At 55.5% G+C, this 22334-nt stretch overlaps 1 protein-coding gene across 1 annotated transcript; it reads left to right on the top strand.

Annotated features, from left to right (window-relative positions):
* The first annotated feature begins 1552 nt into the window (after nucleotides 1-1552).
* Nucleotides 1553-20402, top strand: ANO9 (anoctamin 9). The gene is given in 25 exon segments (XM_078148959.1): nucleotides 1553-4520; nucleotides 10983-11054; nucleotides 11580-11696; nucleotides 11847-11986; nucleotides 12429-12475; nucleotides 12951-13009; nucleotides 13212-13285; nucleotides 13634-13768; nucleotides 13871-13967; nucleotides 14128-14187; nucleotides 14273-14356; nucleotides 14440-14529; nucleotides 14532-14546; nucleotides 14772-14936; nucleotides 15195-15231; nucleotides 15545-15656; nucleotides 15913-15970; nucleotides 16362-16459; nucleotides 16845-16987; nucleotides 17185-17337; nucleotides 17655-17802; nucleotides 18333-18434; nucleotides 19398-19491; nucleotides 19592-19704; nucleotides 19971-20402. Coding segments are annotated over 25 exon segments (2247 nt in total). The 5' UTR covers nucleotides 1553-4514; the 3' UTR covers nucleotides 19999-20402.
* The last annotated feature ends 1932 nt before the right edge of the window (nucleotides 20403-22334 follow it).

Here is a 22334-nt window from a genome sequence, read left to right on the forward strand (position 1 = left end):
GAGGAGAAGGGAGGAGGTGAGGGAGAAGAAAGGAGAGGGGGAGGAGAAGGGAGGGGGGAGGGAGAAGGAAAGAGGAGGAGAGGGAAGGGGAGGGGGAGGAGAAGATTCTAAGAGTGAGAATATGGCCAGAGGGGAGGAAGGAAATAAGCATTTATATGTGTGTGTATAAAACCTACACTGTGCCAGGCATTGGGTTAAGTGCTTTACAAATATGATCTCATTTGGTCCTCACAACAACCCCCATGAGATAAGTGCTGTTATTGCCCCCATTGTACAATTGAGGAAACTGAGGCAGACAGCGGTGAAGTGACTTGCCCAGGGTCACACAGCTAGTCGTTGTCTGAGGCTGGTTTTGTACGTAGGTCTTCCTGACTCCAGACCCAGCACTCTGTTCACTGTGCCACCAGTGGCCCTTGGTCATCTGGAGACCTGGATGGATTCACTCATTTGTTCAACACACACCTACTGTGGGGGTCCAGAGACATGTTCATAGAGCAGCAAAGGCACAGCTGGGGACACCCACGTGGAGAAGCTTCCTGTGGGAGGCTGCCTTTGAGGCCAGGGGAGGAGGCAGAGGCAGAAGCAGGGGAGGATGTTCCCTTTCACAGACCCTGGACAACTGAGGGCTCCATCACTGCTCTCACTTTCTTGAACAATGTGTAGCCCCTTCCTCGAGGTAACTCCACTGGACTGGCCTTGAATAGCTTTGGCTCTCTCCCTGGGCAGTGCTCTGGGGCCCTGGGGATGGAGATGCCCGGGCTTGTGTGGGATCAGCCTTGGGTCTTCCCCAGACCAGCTGCCAGCTCCGTCAGGCCTGGTACTGGCTGTCCCAAAGCCTCTGAAACTTCATCTCTCTCCTAGCCTTTTAGGGGCTGCCGGCCTGCTTGTCACAGAGTTTTACCCTCTTTCCCTCCCTCTCACATACTCTTCTTCTCTGGGCTGCCCAAGGATCACTCCTGGCCAAGGAAGGGTACCCTCTGGCAAGGCTGAGAGTGAAGCTCTTCCAAAGCTGGGCAAGGGACTCCTGCTTGTCCTAGCCTTACCTCAGGGGATCTCACACCAGCCTGTCAAATCAATGAGCATTTATTAAGGGCACAGACTCTCAGCCTGATGAGGAGCTGTAGGGGATGGTCCCTCTACCAAGGCTCACACCAGGCTGGGAGGAGCCCACTGGGCAGAGTACCCTCCAATGGAGTCAGGTTCTGACCAAGAACAAGTCCAGAACTAACCTTGCCTCTCTGCACAAAATATTAGTTTGCTTCTAACCCCAAGCCCAGCTGGGTTGGGCAGTCCCCTGAGGGACCACCCAGTGATGCTGCCTACATGTTGGGAGATGACTCCTGAGTGGCTGAGAGACCTCAGCCTCTGCTGCTGCTGCCCCAAGGGAAGGGGGACTTGGGACTGGTGGAGAAAGTAGTGGAGGGAGGGGAGAGGAGAAGCAGAGATGAGGCAAGGTGCATACTTTGAAAGTAGCCCCAAGGCCCGTTCATTCCCAGCACCCATCAACCCTTCCCAGGGCTTTTACCACCACCACTTATCTGAGTGACTTGCTGGACAGCGCAGTCTGAGATCTGGTGCTCAGAAACAGAGAATGGGGAGCTGAGATCTCTTCTCCCTGTACAGTCTTGGGGCTCCCTTCACCTAGTAGTTTAACTGTTGGCTGGCTGAATGTCTTTTGTGGTGTCGAGGAAGGTAAAAGATCAGGTAAAGATAAAGGTAAGAAGGTAAAGGACAAAACCCCTCCTGGGCTCAGCAGGACACTTTCCATCCTGAACAGCCAGGGAATTTGCTTTTATTTTCCATCTCAAGAGCATTTTACCCTTAGTGTGCAAATATCTGTTGAGGACTAGAGAGATCTGATTGTAGTGTGCCAAAGCACCCCTGCAAGGCAGGGAACCAAGCAGTGGTTGGCCCGACATGGCCTCTTCCTGCTCTCCCAAAGAGGGGAATCACAGGCTGCTGTAGAGACCTGAAGAGGGGCATTTGTCTTCCTAAAGAAATCCCTACACCAGGAGTGGATGTGCCCTGGTCCTGATGGTCCTGTTTAAACTCCTGCATATCTGTGCACCTCACAAGTGTTTCCTGGGGACCCACAAAGCATGATGAGCATCCTCTCCCCTTCTAGTATGGAGAGTATCCTGGGCTCCCAAGGGTTAGGCTAGCCCAGTGCCAGCTGGTTCTTATGGCGTACTATGACCACCCACCCCTGGTAAGTGGGGGGTGGGTGTATAGATGTAGGGCTGGGGTGCAGCAAAAGGATGGATTTTACCCTGGAGGGTCAGGATGGTCTTCAGGCCACAGGAAGAGGATGGGGCTCAGCTGGGGGCCCCTGCACCTGGCCTATGAGCTTTGGTCAAGTCCTCTGGAGCCTGTGGTGGGGCCACCTCAACTGTAGGTCCTGACCCCCTGGAAGGTGGCTGGGCATCCCTTGGGTGTATCTTATTAGCTTTCCATCTCTGATGTGCATGGGGAGCCTGGAAAGAGCAACAGGCAAGGACTGGCATTTGAAGTCCTCCCCAGGCTGAACTCACCTTTCCAATCTTTTCCATATTGTTCTATTCCCAGACTCTACATTCCAGTTCAATTGGTCTGCTGGCAATTCCCCACGCATGACATCCTCTCTCTGGCCTTTGCACCAGACGTCCCCCTGTGTGGAAGGCACTCCCAGGTCCTTCAGAGCACAGCTCAGATGCCCCCCTCTGACAGGAGGCCTCCCAGAGGGCCTTTGTATCACCAAGACCTGGCGCAGAGTAGGCCCTTTTAAGGATCAGCCTCTCTGCTCACCATGGGCTTAGGCTGTGGCAGTGGAGGTTTGTCCTTGGGGCTCCTCCCGGGCCATCTGCCAAGTCCCAGGAACACACACAGCCTGGAAGGAATTGGGGCTAGATTAGGGTGGGACTTTCACCAAAACCAACCATAGGTCCTTGTGAGCCTTGGGCTGTGGCTCCTGGGATAAGCACATTCCAACCCCCAGAGGCATCGGTGGCCCGGGGAGGCAACCCAGAGCCTCTCTGCCCTGAGGACCGGGGAAGACCTCTAGCCAATCCCTTTCCCAGCCTTGGTGTCAGGGGTCCTTGGAGGCCCCACAGACCTAGCCAAGCAGACAGCACTGGTCAGGAGCCCCTTGGGCCTGGCTGAGAGATAACTTTGGGAAACAGAGACTAGAACCCTTCCAGGAGATCATCCCCCAGCACAGAAGGGCGGGACGATAGAGTCAGATTGTCTAATCTCCCCCTTTTGTAGATAGGGAAACTGAGGCCCAGAGAAATAATAATAGTGTGCATTTCTATAGCATTTACTAGTGCCAGGCCCTGTACTAAGAGCTGGGCAATTATCACCTCATTTCATCCTCACAATGACCCTGGGAGAAAGGGGCTATTATTGTCCCCTTGTTATAGATGAGGAAAATGAGGTAAAGTGATTTGTTCAGAGGGCAGCTAGGTGGGGCCTAGATGGGACACCTGGCTCGGAAAACTCACACTCCTGAGTTCAAATTCAGCCTCAGACACTTAGTAACTGTGTGACCCTGGGAAAGTCACTTCACCCTGCTTGCCTCAGTTTCCTCATCTGTAAAATGAGCCAGAGAAGGGAGTGGCAAACCACTCCAGTATCTCTGCCAAGAAAGCCCCAAATGGGTCAGGAGGGTCATGACTGAAACGACTGCACAACCACCACTACAATTTGCTTAGGGTCACACAGCTAGGGTCTGAGTTAGGATTTGAACTCGAGTGTCAGCTTTCTGTCTTCTGCGAGGACATCCAGGGTTACACAGCTCCTTGAGAGCTCACTTCTGAGCACTGGGCCTGAACAGGGAATGGTTCCTCTTTCTGCCCCTGGTTGGTCTTGTGACCTCAGAGCTGCCAAAGATGGTCTGTCCCACCTTCCCCTCCCCTACTCCCAAAAGATCCACCCACTTTTGTCCAGGGGTCACCACCATCTCCCACTAGTCCTCCCAGCCCAGGCTGGTTCGCCTGAGAATGGAGGCTGATTTAGCCAGGCACTGAGCATCTGGTGCCCCAGTTCTCCCACTTGGGCAACAGCATCTGGGTTCATTCCCTAGAGGGGCAGGAAGACTCTGGGAGCACGACCATTCTTGACCTATCTGTCTCTGCAGAGGGTCTCCTTAGTCCTCAGGCAGTCATGGGGGAGACCTCCCTAGGATGACGATACTCATTCTGCCCCCCTGGAGCAAGCACATCCCCGACCTGGGACCGAGGGTGTGGTCAGCCCAGCCCAGTGTGTAGGGGGCCTGGGGAGCTAGCCGCTCCCCTTCCTCCCTGCCCCTCCCCTTCAGCCCAGGGCTGCTGGTATTCCTAGAAGGGAGGGGTGAGAGTCTGAGGCGGAAGTCAGAGCTGAGGAGTCAGAGTGCACCTGGGACAGGTAAGCAGGCAGTTTGGCCCCAGGGGCCCCGCAGCCCAGTGAAGCCCAAGGTCCTGCACCTGAGGCCGACCCCCTGAAGCGTGCACCTTGGGAGCAGGAGCCAGGAAAGCCAGAGCCGGAGTCTGCTTTCCATCATGCAGGTGAGCTCCACCCCCTACCGCCTCCCATCCTTGGAGGTCTTTCCCCAAACCAGTTCAAGTGTGGGTCTGGGCCTGGCTGGGGGAGAGGTGGGATCGGAAGCTAAGACCAAAGGGGGGTCCAAAAGTGCCCCCTGCCCAGAATGCCAGGGGACAGCCATGAGGCTGAGGTCACCTCCGTTATCCCTCTGCCTCTGCTCGTGCTGCTGGTGCTGATTCCCTGAGTCTCCCTGTGGGGTCAGGACAGAGGGGGCTGGTGCCCCTGCACAGGGCAGACCAGCCATCAAGACAATTACTGCCTGAGGGAAGAGGGCCATTTCCTGCTGGGAGTCTAGAAATCCAGGCTCACTTTGAGTAGATGACACTCTGGGCCTCACTTTGCTCATCTCTAAATGTGGATAGAACGCTGGGCCTGGAGTCCAGCCTGGGATGCTTACCTAGCTGTGTGACCTTGAACAAGTCACTTCACCTCTGTCTGGCTCAATTTCATCATCTGTAAACTAGGGATAGCAGCCCCTCCCACCCAGGGTTGGTGTGAGGACCCTTGCCAGCTCTTGAGGGGCTATAGAGATGAACCGGGCACAGGCATCTTCTGGGTGTCAAGCAGCACCATCATGATTGTACTTGTGGCCGGGCCCCTTCCTCTAGTCTATAGAACTGGCGTGGGCTACCAGAGGGGGAAGAGCTGCGGCCTTCAGCGTGTCTCCACCGCTCCTCCCTGGGGCCAGCTTGGGCCTGGGCTGGAAGGGAGTGGAATGGCGTAGAGAAGCAGCCCCCACTGCATCTCATCAGCTCCTGAAATGCGCTGGCTGGGGAGGCAACAACCCTTCTGTTCCGGAAACAGTGATTCTACATCCTGTATGCGAAGCCCTGCCCTCAAGAAGCTTATAGTCCAATGGAGGGACAGGTAGAACAGAACAAGCTGAGTTCTGAAGGATGGTAGTGGGGGCAGACGGGCCAAGTGGGGCTTAGGAGCAGGCAGCTGTGTGATCCTGGAATGGGTCCCTCCCAGGTGGAAGGGCCCTCAGAAGTCGCTAGTAAAGCTCAGACCTTAACAAGGAACCCTCTGGAATCTCCAGGCATGGTGGAGGGACAAATCAATCACAAGACTTGGCAATTGCCCTGGACGCCAGAGTTTGGCACCCGGAAGAATGGAAGTGCTCCAGGGTCTGGTTCATGCAATGTCAAGGTTAGGGCAGTCAGGGGAGGCCCCATGCAAGAATACCACCCAAGGTATGGTAAATAATGAGTTGGATGGCATCCAGCAGAGCTTGGCTCCAACTGGACAAGAGCAGAGGGAGACTAACAGAGAGGGGCCAAAGGGACAGGGCCCAACTGGCAGACGGACCACTTCCCCATGCTGCGCCTCCAATTGCGGTTGAGATTGAGGGAGTGATAAGACCATAGCCTTCCCTTCAGCCTCAGGGAGGGCAGGCTAGAAAGAGAAAGCTACAGGGCTTTGCAAAGGTTCAGTCCTGGGAGTCTGCGTGCTGCCACAGCATCCGGAATGATAGAGCAGGGCTGCAGCTGCTGTCTGGGTAGCCGAAGGGAGGAGCTCTGACTTAAAGCTCCCTGGAGTCCACCACCTGCTCTTCCTCTTCCTGCAAATCCAGAGGCCCAGAAACTGGCCAGGATGAGGGTGAGAGCAAGTGAAACCCAGCACTCACACAAGGCTTCATGGGTTGGCCCAGCCCTCGGCAGAAATGTGATGTGGGTACTGTGTCCTCAGCACCTGGGCACCCACCTCAGGGCCTGCCCTCCCTGGCCTGGTGCCTCCTACTCCCTGCCCTTGGACTTTAGCCCCCTAGGACAACTGCTGAGAGCAGTCCCTGGCCCCAGGCTGCCCTGCTCTACTCATGGGAGACCTCAGGACCTCAAGTTCTGGACAATGTGACACTCTTCTGTCTGCCCCCCATGAGTGAGTCTGGTGTGGAGAGTTTAGGCCTGGCTACCTGTGAGGTGGGATTAAAGGGTCTGACAGTCTCAATTCACCCTGACCCTGAAGCAGGGTTGGGAAGCCCAAGCTCAGGTGAGGTGTCCCCTGCTCCCCAGGCCAGAAGGGCCTGCTTGAAACTGTCAGAGAGGATGCCTTCTTCTTGCCTCATCTCACTCTGACTCTTCCTCGGGGGACCATCCTCCCTGCCTGGGAAGAAGAGAGATGGAATGCCATGACCACTAGGTTCCACGGTGGGTGGCCCTCATCATTTAGCTGAGCTGCACTGTGCTCTCGGGCTGTCTGGCAGAGGGCAGCGAGGAGCTGAGGCGCTGCTGTTCCTGGCTGGGGTGATGGAATCCATGAGGGGCAGGCTCACAGGAGGCTCAGAACAGTCAACGAAGGGGGTGTTTGATCTGGGCCTTGAATCAGTCTGTCAACAAGCATGTATTAAGTGCCTACTGTGTGCCAGGTGCTGGACTGAGTACCCGGGAGACTGAGAAAGGCAGAAGACAGTGCCCGCCCTCAAGGAGCTTCCAGTCTAGTGAAGGAGACAAGCTTCAAAGAGCCATGTGCAAAGAAGTTCTAGACAGGATGAACTGGATGTGAGCCACGGAGGGGTGGGGAAGGCTTCCTGTATACAGAAGGTGGGCTTTTAGCTGGCTCTTGAGGGAAGCCCGGGGCGTCAGGAGGTGAAGATGAGGGAGAGTGCTCCAGACACGGGGAGATGGTCAGAGCCAAGAGATGAGGGTCTTGGACAGCCAGGACGTAGGGTGTGAGGGCTGGGGGTGGGGTGAGGTACCTGGAGGGGAATAAGGTGTAAGAAGCCTGGAAAGGTATGGGGCAAGATGGGGCAGGTTAGGAAGGGCTCTGAACACCCAAGAAGATTTTGTGTTTGATCCTGGAGGCCACAGGGAGTCAGCAGAAGTCAGTGAGTAGATGGGGACATTGTCAGACCTGTCCTTTAGGACAATCCCTTTGGTGGCTCAATGGAGGATGGAGGAGAGACTGAAGCAGGCAGACCACCCAGCAGCTCTGGCCATAGTCCAGGGATGAGGTGATGAGGCTCTGTGTAAGTAGAGAAAAGGAGTTTGTGAGTATAGAAAAGACAAGATAAGCATAGATTTGATGTATGGGGGAGTGCAAGAAAGGAGGCGAGGCAGCTTGGTGATCCGGTGCTGGGCCTTGAGTCTGGAAGACCTGAGTTCAAATTTAGCCTCAGACACTTACTGACCCTGGGCAAATCACTTAACCTCAACTGTTAAATGAGGATCACAATAGCACCTACCTTCCAGGGTGGTTGTGAGGATCAAAGGAGATAATATATGTGCTTTTCAGAGTGCCTGGCACATAATAGATGCTATAGAAATGCTATTATTATTATTGTTATTATTAATGATGATGCCCAAAAGTTTTAGTGGTAGCTTTGACAATAACAGGGAAATTTGGAAGAATTGAATGTTTGGTTCAGTTTTGAACATGTTGGGTTTCAGATGTTGGGGCAGCGAGGTAGTGCAGTAAATAGAGCAAGTGGCCTTCGAATCAGGAGGGACCTGAGTTCAAGTCCGGCCTCAGAAACTTACCAGCCCTGTGCCCTGGGCAAGCCACTTAACCACAACTGCCCGCAGGAAAAAAAAAATGTCTGTGAGACATCAAGTGTGAGGTGTCCAGTGAGCAGCTGGAAATTCCAGCCTGGAGGTCAACAGTGAGGCTGGGGCAGGATACCATCAGATGGTAATTAAGTCCATGGGAACTGATGACATCCCCAAGTATAATATAGAAGGCGAAGAGGAGAGAGCCCAGGACAGACCCCATGGTTCACGGGGATAACCTGAATGCAAATGCAGCAAATGAGACAGAGGAGGAGAACCAGGAGAGTGCTATGTCCCAAAAACCTAGAGAGGGGAGAGCATCAGAGTGGCCCACAGTGTCCAAGGCTGCTGAGGTCAAAGAGAGTGACAGAGAAAAGGCCATTGGATTTGGCCCTCAGAGGTCACAGGTGACTTTCCATGGAATGAGCAGGTCAGAAGCTAGATTGTGAGGAGATAAGAAGGGAGTGAGAGGAGAGGAAGTGGGGACACCAGTGTAGATGTCTTCTCGAGAAATTTAGCCACAAAGTGGAGAAGAGATATGGGACTGTAACTAGTGGGGATGGAAAGATCAAGCGAGGGTTTTTTGAGATTGGGAGACACGAAGTGTGTCTGTAGGGTGCAGGGAAGCAGCCAGCAGACAGTGAGTGACTGAAGATTAGTGAGACAGGGGGATGGAGTCATTGGAGGAGTGGAGGGGCTGCCATTTTTTCTGCAGAATATGAGGTAGGGTCTCAGCTGAGAGAGTCATGGGGGCACAGGGAGCCCCCGGAGGCTTGGAAGAACCACTGTAGAGGGGTGGGAGAGGGAGCCAATAAGGAAGGAGTCCAAGGGTGGCCTGGCAGCAGTCAAGGCCCAGAGACTGTGAAACATAAACTTGTGGATCCAGTTGGGATTATGGCAGACGTGAAGCTTTCCGCCTTTGTTGAGTGGCATGTGAGCAGGAGGGAAGGCAGAGGATCGTGGGAGGAATCTGAGGCTGGTCTAGACTCTGAAAAGCTTTGCAGGCCAAGTCCAGCATCCAGCCAGGTGGCCACTGGAGGCCCCACGGGCTTCTGAACAGGGGCATGAGGGAGGTGGGGGAGGCCCAGGTCAGTGGGTGGGGAAGGAGGGCTCTGAGGGGTCTGGGCCAAGAGACCCAGAGCAGAATGGGGACCAGCCCCAGCAGGGGGAGGGGGGGTGTGCAGATCCTGGCCATCACAGACCTCAGGCATCTGGGCCACACCTCTCTGGATACCTGGGGGAGGGGCTGGCCACCTGGGTGTGGATGCAAACCTTCTGGGAGATTGGAGCAGCAGCTTAACCTGCTCTCTGAGTTCCGGGAAAGCCCAGCACCTGCTGGCCACGTGACCCAGCGAGGAAGGAAGTGGGAGGCCAAAGCTGGGCATGAGACCCTAGAGGCTGGCCACCTCCACCTCTGCCTTTTACTGAGATTAAGTGATTAGCCTAAGGCGACAGTGGAACTCTAAGACACTTCCTTGCTGCTCCCCCTCCCCTCTTTTCCAGGAGTCCCCTACCTTTAAGGGTTTGTGAGCTACAAGGGGCTGGCATGGGTGCTGGTCTGATGGCCGGCCCGACATGTGTCCCCACTCCTCACCCCCGGGGACCTTGTGGGGTGAGGGGGCGGCGAGGAGTGCAGACTCATCGAGGGCCTTGGCCTCCACTTGTGCCCCACCTTCCTGCCTTCCTCTCTGTTTTTCCTCGTTTGCCCTTCTCACTCGGTCTCAAACTTGACCCAAGACTGAGCTCATCTTCCTCTCCAGACATCCTCCCTTTTGTCAAGGGCCCAGAGGTAGCCAGAACTCCACCAGATCCATGGCTAGGATGTCCACAGGCACACCTCCCTCCACACCACAGCCTCCGCTCTCCACTAGACCATTGGGCCTCCCTCCTCACTGGGCTCCTGGCCCCAGCCTCTCCACATTGAGGTGCACAAGAGGCTTCGGACTCCTTTTAGGAGAGGATGTGGGAACTGGACCCAGGATTGAAGGGGACATGGTTTAGGGGTGCTGGGACACCAAGAATGCCAGGGATGGGTTGCTTAGACATGGTCTCAGGGCTTTTTGGGGTCCAGGTACCACCATTCCATCAGGATTGGTCTGAGGACCTCCCAGATGACTCCCTCTACCAGGGCAGCCACTCGCCCCTTTCTCATCTTAGCCTGGGTCCTGTTTGGCCATTAAAGCTTGTATCTTTGTTGGCAGATTCCCGCTTCCACTCCATCCCCAGCCCTGACACGGTCTGTTCTAGCCACACCAGCTGGCCACACCGTGCCTCTCTGGTGGCCCTGCCCTTAGCCCTGGCCTCCTGTAGCCTCCATCTCATGGCCTTCTGGAGGCCTTTCTCGACTTCCCCAGATACTAGCACCTCCTCCTCAAGTCACCAGGGAGTTCAGGCTTCCTAGCCTCTTCCTCTTGCCTCTGGCTTCCTTCAAGCCCCAGCTCAAATCCCAGCTTCCCCAAGAAGCTTTTCCTGATCCCCCTAATGTGGGGCCTTCCCTCTGCTCTGGTCATGTCCAGCATCTCCTGGCTAGCCATTTGCACACAGTTGTCTCCCCTCTCCCTTGGGCTGTGAACTCCTTGGGTCTGTCTTTTGCCTTTCTCTGTATCCTCAGCACTTTAGCACAGAGCCTGGCACACAGTAGGTGTTTAATTAGTGTTTATTATATACCTGTATGTAATCTATATATATGTGTGTGTATACACACACACGTGCACATGTGTGCACGCACACACACACACACACACACACACACACACACAATTGGCAGGACCTTGTCCTGGGAGAGGGGGCGTAGCTTTTTCTTTTTGTAAACCCAATGCCTTAAACCATGCCTGGTATGCCCTTGGAGCTTACTAAATGCTCAGTGATGGCTTGCCTGCTTGAGGGCTCACTGTGTGTTTGGCTCAGTCTGCTTCTCTCTTTCTCCGTCTCTCTCCTAAGGGTTCTGAGGATGAAATTCAGATTGTTCTAGAGACAGACAGTTTCCCACTGATGGAATTTAGATACCTCCAGGTGAGTGCTGAGCCACCAGAGGCCCAGGCCCCCTCCCCACCCTGAGGCCCAAGTGGGCTCCATAAAGTCCAGGGGAGGCCAGGGATATGGAGTGAGCTTGAGGGGAAGTGGGCAGGGCACTGGACATGGAGGCAGTAGGACTCGAGTTCAAAACCCACCTCAAATGCATGCTGACTGCTTCATCCTGGACAGTTAACCTGTGTGTGTTTACAAATGTTTCCTCATTTGTAAATGCAGGGTTTGGGCTCTGTGGTTCTCTGAGGTTCCCTGAGGTTCAGAGCACTTGGCCTGGAGTCAGGAAAACCTGAGTTCAAATCCAGCCTCAGGCACTTACTAGCTGTGTGACCCTGGGCAAGTCACTTAATTGCTGTCTGCCTCAGTATCCTCAACTGTAAAGTATGGATAAGAATAGCACCTCCCTCCCAGGGTTGTTGTGAGAATCCAATGAGATGATTTCTAGTAGGATGCCTGGTACACAATAGGTGCTTAATAGATGTTTGTTCCCTTTCTTCCTTCCTCCTCCAGGCCACAGAGACCTGGGACTTTATCCTTGTGTCTGATCTTCAGAAGACAAACACTAAACGGGAATATCGTCGGCAGAGATTCATGGCTGAACTTGAAAAGACAGGTTTCACTATTAAGGTGGGGCTCCTGGCCCCCAGAGGCCAGGGGCTGAGGGGCTGGCCTCCTTATCCTAAGGCAGCTCTCGGATTTGGCATATCACTAGGGAGGGGGTGTACGGGGGCCCTCTTTGGCAGTCTCCAGTTGGTGACCAGTCTGTGGCCCCCCCAGGAAGTGGAAGACAGAAGAAGACTGTTCTATGGCATCAGGGCTCATAGCAGGATCTTCAGCCAGTACATGGAGCTGCTCAAGGACACCGACTGCTCCTCCCCTAGCACCCTGCCCCAGGGGCCTGTGCCCATGACCACTCGGTGAGTCCCCACAAAGCTCGAGGCTAGCTTGCTGCCTTGGTCTTCCCCCATATCCCGGCAGTGCTGGGGGTGGGAGGAGCAGAGGAGGACCTCCTTGGGGAGCTTGGTGTGGGAGAAATGCAGAGGCAGAAATCGGGGAGCCCCCAGGCTGGGGACACAGACTTTCTCCCTGTGCTCAGGCACTTCAGTCTAGGGTGGGGAGAGGAAGGCAGTGGACCAGGGCCCTGCCCCTGGAGCTCCTGGACTTTGGGCCCATAAGGGCAGAAGACCAGGGCCCTGCTCCCTGGAGCTCCCGGACGGGGCAGACTAGGAAGCCTTCTCCCTGGTCCTTTCCTATGGTTTAACACCTTCCCTCTTTCTCTCTGAAATGTGGGAAATGTCAGACTCCTTTCCATGGGCCCTTTGGAAGATTCCTGAAGCTGAGAATTGCTGTCTGTTTCAGAATTCGCATTGTTAACTTCATCCTGAGGAAGAAGGAGGTGGATGGTGGTAAGGAGATGCCCCAGCTCCCTGCCTCTCTGCTGCAGGGGCCTGGATAGAGAAACTCTGCTTCAGGCCTCTCCTTCCCAGACCTGACTACTGTCCAGTTCTGAGGAAGTCTGGCAGGACGGATCCACGATGACTTAGGAGGCCCTGGTCCCACCTGCAGGGCTTGGGAGGGGTTTGTGCTGGTCCTAGTTTCTCTGGATAGGGCTGTGTGAATGGACTGAGAGGTGGGCAATCCCTGGGCCAGAGGAGCTGTGACCACTCCCGGGGGTGGGGGGTGGGGGGGAAGGGGCATGAATGGCTCTGTTTCTGTGGGGCTCAAAGCTCAGGTCTGCGCAGGGGCACAATGTTCCCTTCAAGCATGTCTGGGGTCCCTGGCTTCTTTGGGAGCCTGGAAAGGGAATGACACTTCCAGGTCATGGCTTATGGGGAGGAGGCATGGACAGGGAGCCCTGTGACCCTGACTTGTCTCTCCTAGAGAAGTTTGATGATCTGGTGAAGGACCATGTGTTTGAGACCATGTTTCCCCTCCATGAGGTAGGAGCAGGGCAGTCCTGGTCAGAGCAGGAGGAAAGAGGGCCAGGGGCCTGTGTCCTGGGAAGGTCCCTCCTAGATGGGGCAGGGGAGGCCCTGGGGAGGGGTGTGTGTGTGTGAAAGAGTGAAGGGCCTGGGATGGGGGAGCTGAGGGACAGAGGCGAGGGGGACCTGGGGCCTGGTTCTCACCCACTCCTGTGCCCAGAGGGCAGAATTTCTGCAGAATAACTGGGCCCGGTGGAGAGACATCTTCTACAGGCAGCCCATTGACAAGATTAGGTACCGTGGTCATTGTAGGGGGAGGAGGGCTCAGTTTGGGGGCCCCTGGTCAAAGGGAAGGGGCTCTGTTTGGGGGCTCCAGTCAGTGGGCAGGCTCAGTTAGGAGGTCCCCAGTCAATAGGAAGGGGCTCAGTTTGGGAGTCATTAGGGGTCTGTTTGGGGGCCCATGGTTGAGGGAGCCCAGGGTATCCTCCTCAATCTGCTCACTAGCAAAATCAGGTACTGTGGCCCCTAGGGATCATGGCCCCCATACCCCACCATGGGAAGAGATGTGCACACTGTTCCCTCGGGGGTCTGGGCCCAAGACCTGGTATGAGTCTGCCGCTGCTGCTGCTGTCCTCCCCACAGAAACTACTTTGGGGAGAAGGTGGCCTTGTACTTTGCTTGGCTGGGTTGGTACACTGTGATGCTGGTGCCCGCGGCTGTCACTGGCCTTCTCCTCTTCCTCAGCAGCTTCTCCCTCTTTCACGCCAGCCAGATCAGGTGGGAGGAGGGCCCCTGAGCTTGGGGGGGAGCAAATGAGATGAGAAAGGCAGGGGATTTAGTGAGTCCTCCTCATTGCTGCCTCTTTCCCCTCCCCTCCAGCAAAGAGATCTGTGAGGCCAATGAAACCATCATGTGCCCACTCCAAGAGCATCAGCACAAATACTGGAGACTGTCAGAGACCTGCACCTTTGCCAAGGTACCAGCCGGGTCCTCTCCCCTGGGCACCGGTGTGTCCCTTTTGTAGACAATGAAGCTGAGCTCAGAAGCAGGACCCAGGGTCTAGCAGCAAAGTGGGGGATGGAGCCCTGGGCTGTGGGCAGCCTGCACCATCCCCCAGTAGCTTGTCTTTTCTGCAGCTCACGCACCTCTTTGACAACGAGGGCACAGTGTTCTTTGCCATCTTCATGGCACTGTGGGGGTGAGAGCACGAGATTGAGGATGGGAGATGAGGGGAGGAAGCTTCCATGCTTCCCCCGTGCTCACATGCTTCTCCCATGGATAGCCACTGTGTTTCTGGAGTTATGGAAGCGGGAACGGGCACGGACTGCCGCCAGCTGGAACCTCTACGGGTGGGACGAGGAGCAGGTATGGGCTAGCCCTGTCCTGTGCCCGTGTAGTCCCAGGAGGGACTGTGCTCGGCAGCTGGTGGGTGTCCCCTGTGTCCCCAGGAGGAGCTCGCCATGGAACTGCTCAACAACCCTGCCTGCGAATTGCGGAAGTACCAGCATTCCTACTTGTGCAGTGGCGTCATCCTCATCTTCTCTCCCTGGTCTTGGTACTGCTGGTTTGCAGAGGTGGACAATGGGCAGGCAGGGAGGCAGCTCCACAGCTGGGCATGGGGGGAGGTACTGAACTGGCAGACACTTCTTGGCTCCCGGCAGTGGGGATGCCCACAGAACGTGCAGTTGGTGGGAGGGTGTGTGTGTTGGTGCCCACGCGGGCCACCCCAAGCCCAGGTGTACACAGCCCTGGGGACTCATTCTGCCACTCGTGCCCCCAGATCTGCTTGCTGATTGGCATGGCCCACGTCCTGGTTCTCTCTCGAGTCATGGTTACCTTCCTCTTCAGCCACTCAGCTTTTCCCCTCCTAGAGCAGCAGCTGACCACGGCGGTAGTGGTCACTGGAGCCCTGGTGCATTACATAATCATTGTGGTCATGACTAAGGTGGCTGGGGCCCCCAAGGGTGCATGGAAGGATGGAGGAAGGGGAGGGATGACCTGTCCCCCTCTCCAGGGTAGCACTGACCATCCAGATACAAAGGGCTGAGGGGAAATACAGTCTGCCCCCTCACTCCTCCATAGCAGGGACTCACCAAGCAGGGCCTCCCTTCTGTATGATCTGCTTGATCTTGGGACTGGGGCACAGTTTGGGGGCTTGGCTCCCCAAGGCCCATGATGAGCCCAGACCCTGACCCTCCCCCAGGTGAACAAGATGGTAGCTTTGAAGCTTTGCGACTTTGGTAAGTAGGTGGGATCATGGGTACTAGAGAGGTTTGGAAGCAGCCTCCAGGAACTAGGGGGGAGGGGCTGGGGCCGGTGCCAATACCATTTGGGGGCCTCTGATCTCAGGACTCTGGGTATCCAGTTGTGACTCAAGGCCCCTGAGCATGTGGGGCTCTGAGCCCTGGCTGGCCAGAGTTGACTTTGGCCACCAGGACGGGCAGCTGAGGCTAGCCTGCTCTTCGGAGGGTGTGCTTTGGCACAGCCTTTCTGTTGGGGGCTCAGTCATCCTCCTCGGGCCTCCCCATCGGGGCTGCTGCCTCTTCCTCCCAGAGAAACCTCGGACATTCTCAGAGCGAGAAAGAAAGTTCACCATCAAGTTCTTCATATTCCAGTTCTTCACCCATTTCTCATCCCTTGTCTACACTGCCTTCTTCCTGGGCAGGTGAGGGCAAGCACAGATGGGCCAAGGGATGAATGAGCCCACGATCCCAGGTAGGCAGCCCCCCTTCTAGCTTGGGGCCTGCCTTCATCCTCTCCTGGTCTCCACTGTGCCCATGGCATTCCTGGGACCGTCTCCCACGTGTGTAGCTCTCCAGGGGGCTAGAGACATTTGTTGAGCTTTAGGAGGCTGGGGGCTCCCTCCTTAGCATCATTCCCTTCTCTGCATCCCTCTGGGCTTTCTTCTTTCTTTTCTCCAGGATAAACGGGCACCCGGGAAACCAAGTCAAGATTGGTGGTCAGTGGAGTCTGGAAGAGGTCAGTTTTGGGTCCCAACGGCCTCCTTTTCATCCCTCGCCCTCAAGTGCCTAACACTGTGTCCATGTGGGGCCAGTGAAACTCCCCTTGGGTGGAGAGGAGACCCTTGAGCCTGCCCTCAGGCTCTTACTTACCTTGTAGCCAAGGAGGGCTCCCTGGGCCTAGGCCTGAGTTGGGCCTCGGGCCTGGACATAAGTGGGAGGAGGGGAGAATGGGGAGCATCGGGTGGACCTGGGCAGGTGTTGGGCAGCTGGAGGGGAGAAGGCTGCAGTTTGAGTGGTTCAGCAGGAGCATCAGTGAGAGTGAGGCAGATTGGAGTTGGAGGCCAGGGCGGGGAAGTGGGCCTGGGCCCTGGCCTGGAAGGTGAATCTGCTTCCTCTGCCTTATCCAGTGCCACCCCAGTGGCTGCATGATGGATTTGTTTGTGCAAATGGCCATTGTCATGGGCCTAAAACAGACTGTCAGCAACTGTGTGGAGTACCTGAGCCCGTGAGCAAGCTCTTCTGGGGCCCAGGACCCAGTGCGCCTCCTGCCCTGCCTGGCTGCCCCCTCCCCTCTGACCTTAGTGCCTAGCTCTGCCTGGCTGCCTCCTCCCCTGGGACCCTCATCCTCAGCTCTGCCTGGCTGCCCCCTCCCCTGACCCTCATCCTCAGCCCTGCCTGGCTGCCCCCTCCCCTCTGACCTCAGTGCCTAGCTCTGCCTGGCTGTCGCCTCCCCTGGGACCCTCATCCTCAGCCCTACCTGGCTGACTTGTCATCTCCGATCCCAGTACTGAGCTCTGGTCAGCTGCCTCCTCCCCTGGGACCCTAATACTTGACCCTAATGTACCCCTTTTCTCAACCTCCTACCTCCCCCATATCTGACCCTGCCGCAGCTGGCTGACTTATCGCATCCGGAAGCTAAGAGAGTGGCCCCAGGGAAGGAGGCTGCATGATCCAAACCTGGAGGAATGGCTGAAAAACTATTCGCTGAATGAAGTTAACATTTTCAGCCTGTTTGACGAGTTCATGGAAATGAGTGCGTCAGGGTATGGGGGAGGGGTGAGAGGCAGCCTCACCTCTGCTGAGGGCCTGGAGGGGCTGGCCAGGACCTGCTTCTTGGTGCCCCTTGGGGAGCTGGGGGCAGCCTCACCTTTGCCGTGGGTCCTGGGAGAGGGTAGTGATCAGGCTGAGACTGAGGTAACCGGCATCTCTGTGTCCCTCGGTGGTCTCTAGTGGTCCAATATGGTTTCACCACCATCTTCGTGGCTGCCTTCCCCCTGGCCCCGCTCTTGGCACTTTTTAGCAACCTCATTGAGATTCGTCTGGACGCCATCAAGATGGTGAGACTGCAGCGGCGCCTGGTGCCTCGGAAGGCAAAAGACATTGGTGAGAGCCTGAGATGGTAGCCCTGGTGACTGCTGCCTGGCTCCCTTGGGCGGGGTGTGAGAGGACACAGCTCTGTGTGGGGTAGACAAGGAAAGGAGAGCTCAGACAGGGCAAACCGTGGCAGAACAGGATCAGACTCTGCCCTCAGGTAGGTGATAAGGGGGACGGGGGACAGGGGACAAGGAAGAGAGAACAGAGAAGAAGCCCTGGGCCCTGAGCTCAGCTCCTAGTCTAGCTGGGGCTTTCTGTTCCTAAGTCCCCCCCAACTCCTAGGCTCCTTTGACTTTCCCCTAACCTGACCTTCCCCAACCCTCCAGGGACCTGGCTGCAGGTGCTTGAGGCCATCGGGGTGCTGGCAGTCATTGCCAATGGGATGATCATTGCTTTCACATCTGAATTCATTCCCCGTCTTATGTACAAGTACTACTACGGGCCATGTAGCCGGGGAAGCAACATCACAGCTGAGTGAGCAGGCCATGGGCAGAGGCAGGCCCCTTCTGTTTCCCAAACTACTCCTCTAGCTCTGTTCCTGCTCCCTGACCTGGGTGGGGAAGGAGGAGGAGGAGTAGGAGGGGTTGGCTCCAGTGGAGGGAGGGAAGACTGTAGACCCATAGGCTCACAGATAGAGCTCAAAGGGACCTAGAGGCCAGAGGAGGAAACTAAGATAAGGTCTGTGTCCCTGGTTACTAGCAGCCCTTCTCAGGAGAGGATGAGAGGCAGGACTTTCAGGGGGTCAGGGCTCCAGGTCCCCATAGACCCCAGGTGTTCTTGGGTCTAGCCCAGCCCTTGTACCTTGGCAGGTACTCCTTGTCTTAGCAGAGCTTCCTTCATGACATGCTAGCATGGCACTCACTCTCAATATAGCTGGCCGGGCAGAGGGGAAGGGGGGGGCCTGCATTTATTTTGGGGGGGGCAAGAGGAGCCTCGTTTGCCCCTTCCTGTGTCCCCTAGGACAGAGCAGGGCATAGTCACATCTCCTCCTCCCTGTCCTGCAGCTGTATGACTGGCTATGTCAACCACAGCCTTTCCGTGTTCCACACCAAGGACTACAAGGACCATATCCCAAGCCAAGGAATAGAGCATGTGACTGAGTGCAGGTGTGCAGGCTGCCTAGCAGGCTGGTGTCCAGTCCCCTCCATTCAGCTCCACTTCTTTCTGATGGGGTGGCAGGGCAGGGAGAAGAGGAGCCAGGTTGGCCTCACAGAAGGAAAGCTGGGTTTGGGAGGCCTGAGCTTGAGTTTAGCCTCTAGCACATAGCTGTGAGCAAATCTGCTGCCTGTCTGAGCTGCAGTTTCTTCATCATGGTCCATGCCCCTGTAAGAAAGCTCTGGAAGCCTTGGGTACCAGAGAGATGTCAGTTGTAAAGGGGATGACTTCGTCAACTATCAACATCAAGGCCAGGGACCCCACGGACTCAGTGTCCTCTCTCTCCAAAGGGGAAGGGAGTGGAGGGGTAGAGAATCAGAAGATGCTAACAGTGAGAATTCTTGTGTAGGTGTAAGGAGGTGAGGGTACAATGAGGAGGTGTGGATGGAGTGAGAAAGTGTGGATGGGGTGAGGAGGCGTGGATGGGGTGAGGAGGTAAGGATGCTGTGAAGAAGTGAGAATGAGGTGAAGAGGTAAGAATGGGGTGAGGAGGTGTGGATAGAGTGAGGAGGAGGTAAGAATGGAGTGAGGAGGTGAGAATGGGATGAGGGTGCTGTGAGGAGGTGAAAATGAGGTGAGGAGGCAAGAATGGGGTAAAGATGAGGTGAGGAGATGTGGATGGGGTGAGGAGGTGTGGATGGGGTGAAGATGCTATGAGGAGGTGAGAATGAGGTGAAGATGAGGTGAGGAAGTGTGGATGGAGTGAGGAGGTATAGATGGGGTGAGGAGGTGAGAATGAGGTGAGGTTGCCCTGAGGAGGTGAAGATGCTGTGAGGAGTTATGGATGGGCCAAGGAGGTGAGGATAAGGGGTGAGTCATGGGGCCTACCCTTGAATAGAGAGGGGAGCACTTCACTAGACTGTCCTGCCTCTCTGTTCACAGGGTCCCTTCACAGCCCCTTCTCTCACTCCCAGGTACCGGGATTACCGGAATGAGGTGGATTACAACTACTCCAGTGAGTTCTGGTTCCTCCTAGCCTCCAGGCTAGTCTTTGTCATTCTCTTTGAGGTGAGGTCCAGCTGCAGGGGTGAGGGAGAGGGGAGGAGGCCTGGATGGTGGGGCTCTGCTGGGCCTCAGACTCCCCTGATGAGCCCCTCTCACCCCTCAGCATGTGGCATTGTGCGGCAAGATCATCGCTGCCTGGTTTGTCCCTGACATTCCTCAGTCTGTGAAAAACAGAGTCCTCGAGGAAAAATTTGAGATTCTGCGTGAGAAACTACGGTATGAGAAGGTGCTTCCCACCCCCCCTCTGGCCCCTCCCCTGGGGTGTCCTAAGGGGGAGGGGTGCTCCCAACCTCTCCCTCTGGCCCCTCCCAAGGGTTCACTTGCCCTCCCTCTGAGAGTTGGGGGGGAGTGGCTCTGAGAACACTCCCTGGGGCTTTCTTTCCTCCTTTGAAGGAGATACTGGACCTAAGCAGAGTAGCTGGGGTGTCTCCAATCTGATTCTCCCTCCTCCTTATCCTCTCTCTCTTTCTTCTCCTCCACAGCCTCAGCTCGAGGGTCACTGATGTGTAGGGAGGCTAGAAGAAGGAGCAGAAATGCCTAAGGTGGCCCAACATAGCCTCTGTCCAGCCTGGATGCTGTATGACCTCTGAGCCCCCAGGTCTCCTGTGATCTCCTCTGCATTCTCTCTGACCCTGGGTTACTGGGAGATGAGGTAGCAGTATTGGAAGGATAGGCGAACCCTCCGTATGTCCCTCCTTCCTTTGTGAACAAGCCCTTAGCCCCTCAACCTGGTCCCTGGATCTGATCAGGAGCACCCAAATGGGATTTCTGTCCAGCCACACACTCCTTCAAACCCAAACCTCAGGGCTGCCCTTTCTCCAGAGAGCCTGTCTTCCCTGGAAGAACTGAGGCAGGGTTGGCTGAATTCTCCTACATATTCCCTTGGTGGGTAATAAAATTATTTTTTAAGTGTGGTTCCAAGTGTGATATGTGGGACCCAGAAAGAAATCCAGTCTTGGCAGCAGGCTGGATTCCCAGAGCAGGACTACCTTCTTCTCCCCTCTTGAGTTTTCAGGAGCCCTGAGGGGAACTGGGTTTTTTCCTAGTACAGGTGCCCAAGGAGGATGGTCCCTCATTGATTATGAGTCAATATTAATTAGTCAGTTAGACTTAGCCTTTAGAAAGATATTTACTAAAGTGGTAGGGTAAGAAGAATTGGTACAAAACTCTGCCTCCCTTCCCCAGCTGGGGTCACCCTCTCCCATAAGTCCACACAGAGTTCAGGGTAAAGTGGGCCCACAGTTCTTGGCTGTTGCAAGAGTGACCCCATCCATTGTCCTTCCAGAGGCTAACTGAGGGTCAGAAACCCTCCAATGAGCCTCCCCTCTCCCCACCCCCCATCTTATGGGCAGGCACCTTGCGTCCCCACTTAAACTTCTATTGAACACCTACTGCACGATGTTGAGCCTGGAGAAAGGTACAGGCAGAGTCTCTGTTCTCAGGAAGCCCAGGGTCTAGAAGAGGGAGGCATGTCGGGATGATGGGGGCTCTCAGAAAAGAGAAGGAAGCATCCCTGGAATGGAACCTGGAAGCCTGTGTTCTGGGCTGGAGACAGGGTTAGGGGTCGCAAATGTCCATTTTTGGGAGGGAACGAAGTTGGAAGGGAAGCAGATGGCCACCGACCTGGAGGGCCAAGAATTTGTTGTTTCTTCTAGAGGTGATGGGGAGCCATCAAGGCTTCTTGAGTGAGAGAATGGCAGGGTCAGGGGCCTTCATAGCCTTGTGAAACACTAGGGGCACGAATATGAAAATGACAGTGGCTGCCTTCCAGGAGCTTACAATCTAATGGGGAGGACGAGGGGCCAGATGAGGGCAGTCAGGTGGAGAAGGAAGATGTGGCCAGCCTGAAAGCCTGTTCTACATGGAAACCTTGATTGGTGCCCTCTGCCCACCCTGAGGAAAGACCTGGAGCCTGGAGCCGGACGCCTGAAGCCGGACCAGGCTCCGCCCCCTGCCCCTCAATCTCCACCAATGAGGAGAGCCTTATGCAAATGACACGTTGAGCTCTGGATTACTCGGTAACTGGAAAAGATCTGGAAAGGGAGGTGCACTAAGGGGGGCAGCCACTGCCAAGGGGGGGAAAGGCTTCAGAAGACAAGCAAGTTTAAAACAATACTAATAACTAGCACTAACATATCTTTATAACACACTTTACAAAGGGTATCTATTTGATCCTCACAAACACCCTAGGAGGCAGTCGCTATTTCCCATTTCACAGAAGGGAAAATTGAGGCAGAGGAGAAGTGACTGCCCTGGGGTCATCCAGCTAGTAAGTATCTGAGGTCAGTTTTGAACCCAGATCTTTCTGCCTCCAGACCTAGTGATCTGTGCACTGTGGCACCACCAAGCAGTCTCCAATCTGTAGCAGAAGAGTCAGCTGAAGGAACTGGGAAGAGAAGACTGAGGCAGGGGCATGAGAGCTGTGTTGAAAAGGCTGTCCTATGGAAGAGAGATGAGCCTCATTTGGCCTCACCCTAGTGGGCAGAAGGGAGAGCCCCAGGCAGAATGAGCCACACTGAAGCTTTAGGCTAGATGGCAGGATAAGGGCTGGCCTGATCTGGAGAGGCCATCTTGGCCCCCGGTGGACTCCTGAGCTCCCTAGGGGTTCACCTGCTCAGAGATGTTTGTGGAGGGGATTCCTGGAAGGCCTGGGTGGCCCTGAGGCTCTCTCTGGCTCAGAGATTCCAGGAGAGATGGAGGCTGCATAGTTCAGATACCAGGGACACAAGATCCTTCCAGAGCTTACAGTCTAATCTAGGGAACACACATCTATAGGAAAGGACTACAAAGTGGTATGAGGCGATTGAGGGGGAGCTGGGCCTTGCAGGAACCCGCAAGAGTATTAA

Source organism: Phascolarctos cinereus, unplaced genomic scaffold (genome assembly GCF_003287225.1).
Source record: "Phascolarctos cinereus isolate Bilbo 61053 unplaced genomic scaffold, phaCin_HiC Scaffold_9;HRSCAF=440, whole genome shotgun sequence".
Lineage (NCBI taxonomy): Eukaryota > Metazoa > Chordata > Mammalia > Diprotodontia > Phascolarctidae > Phascolarctos > Phascolarctos cinereus.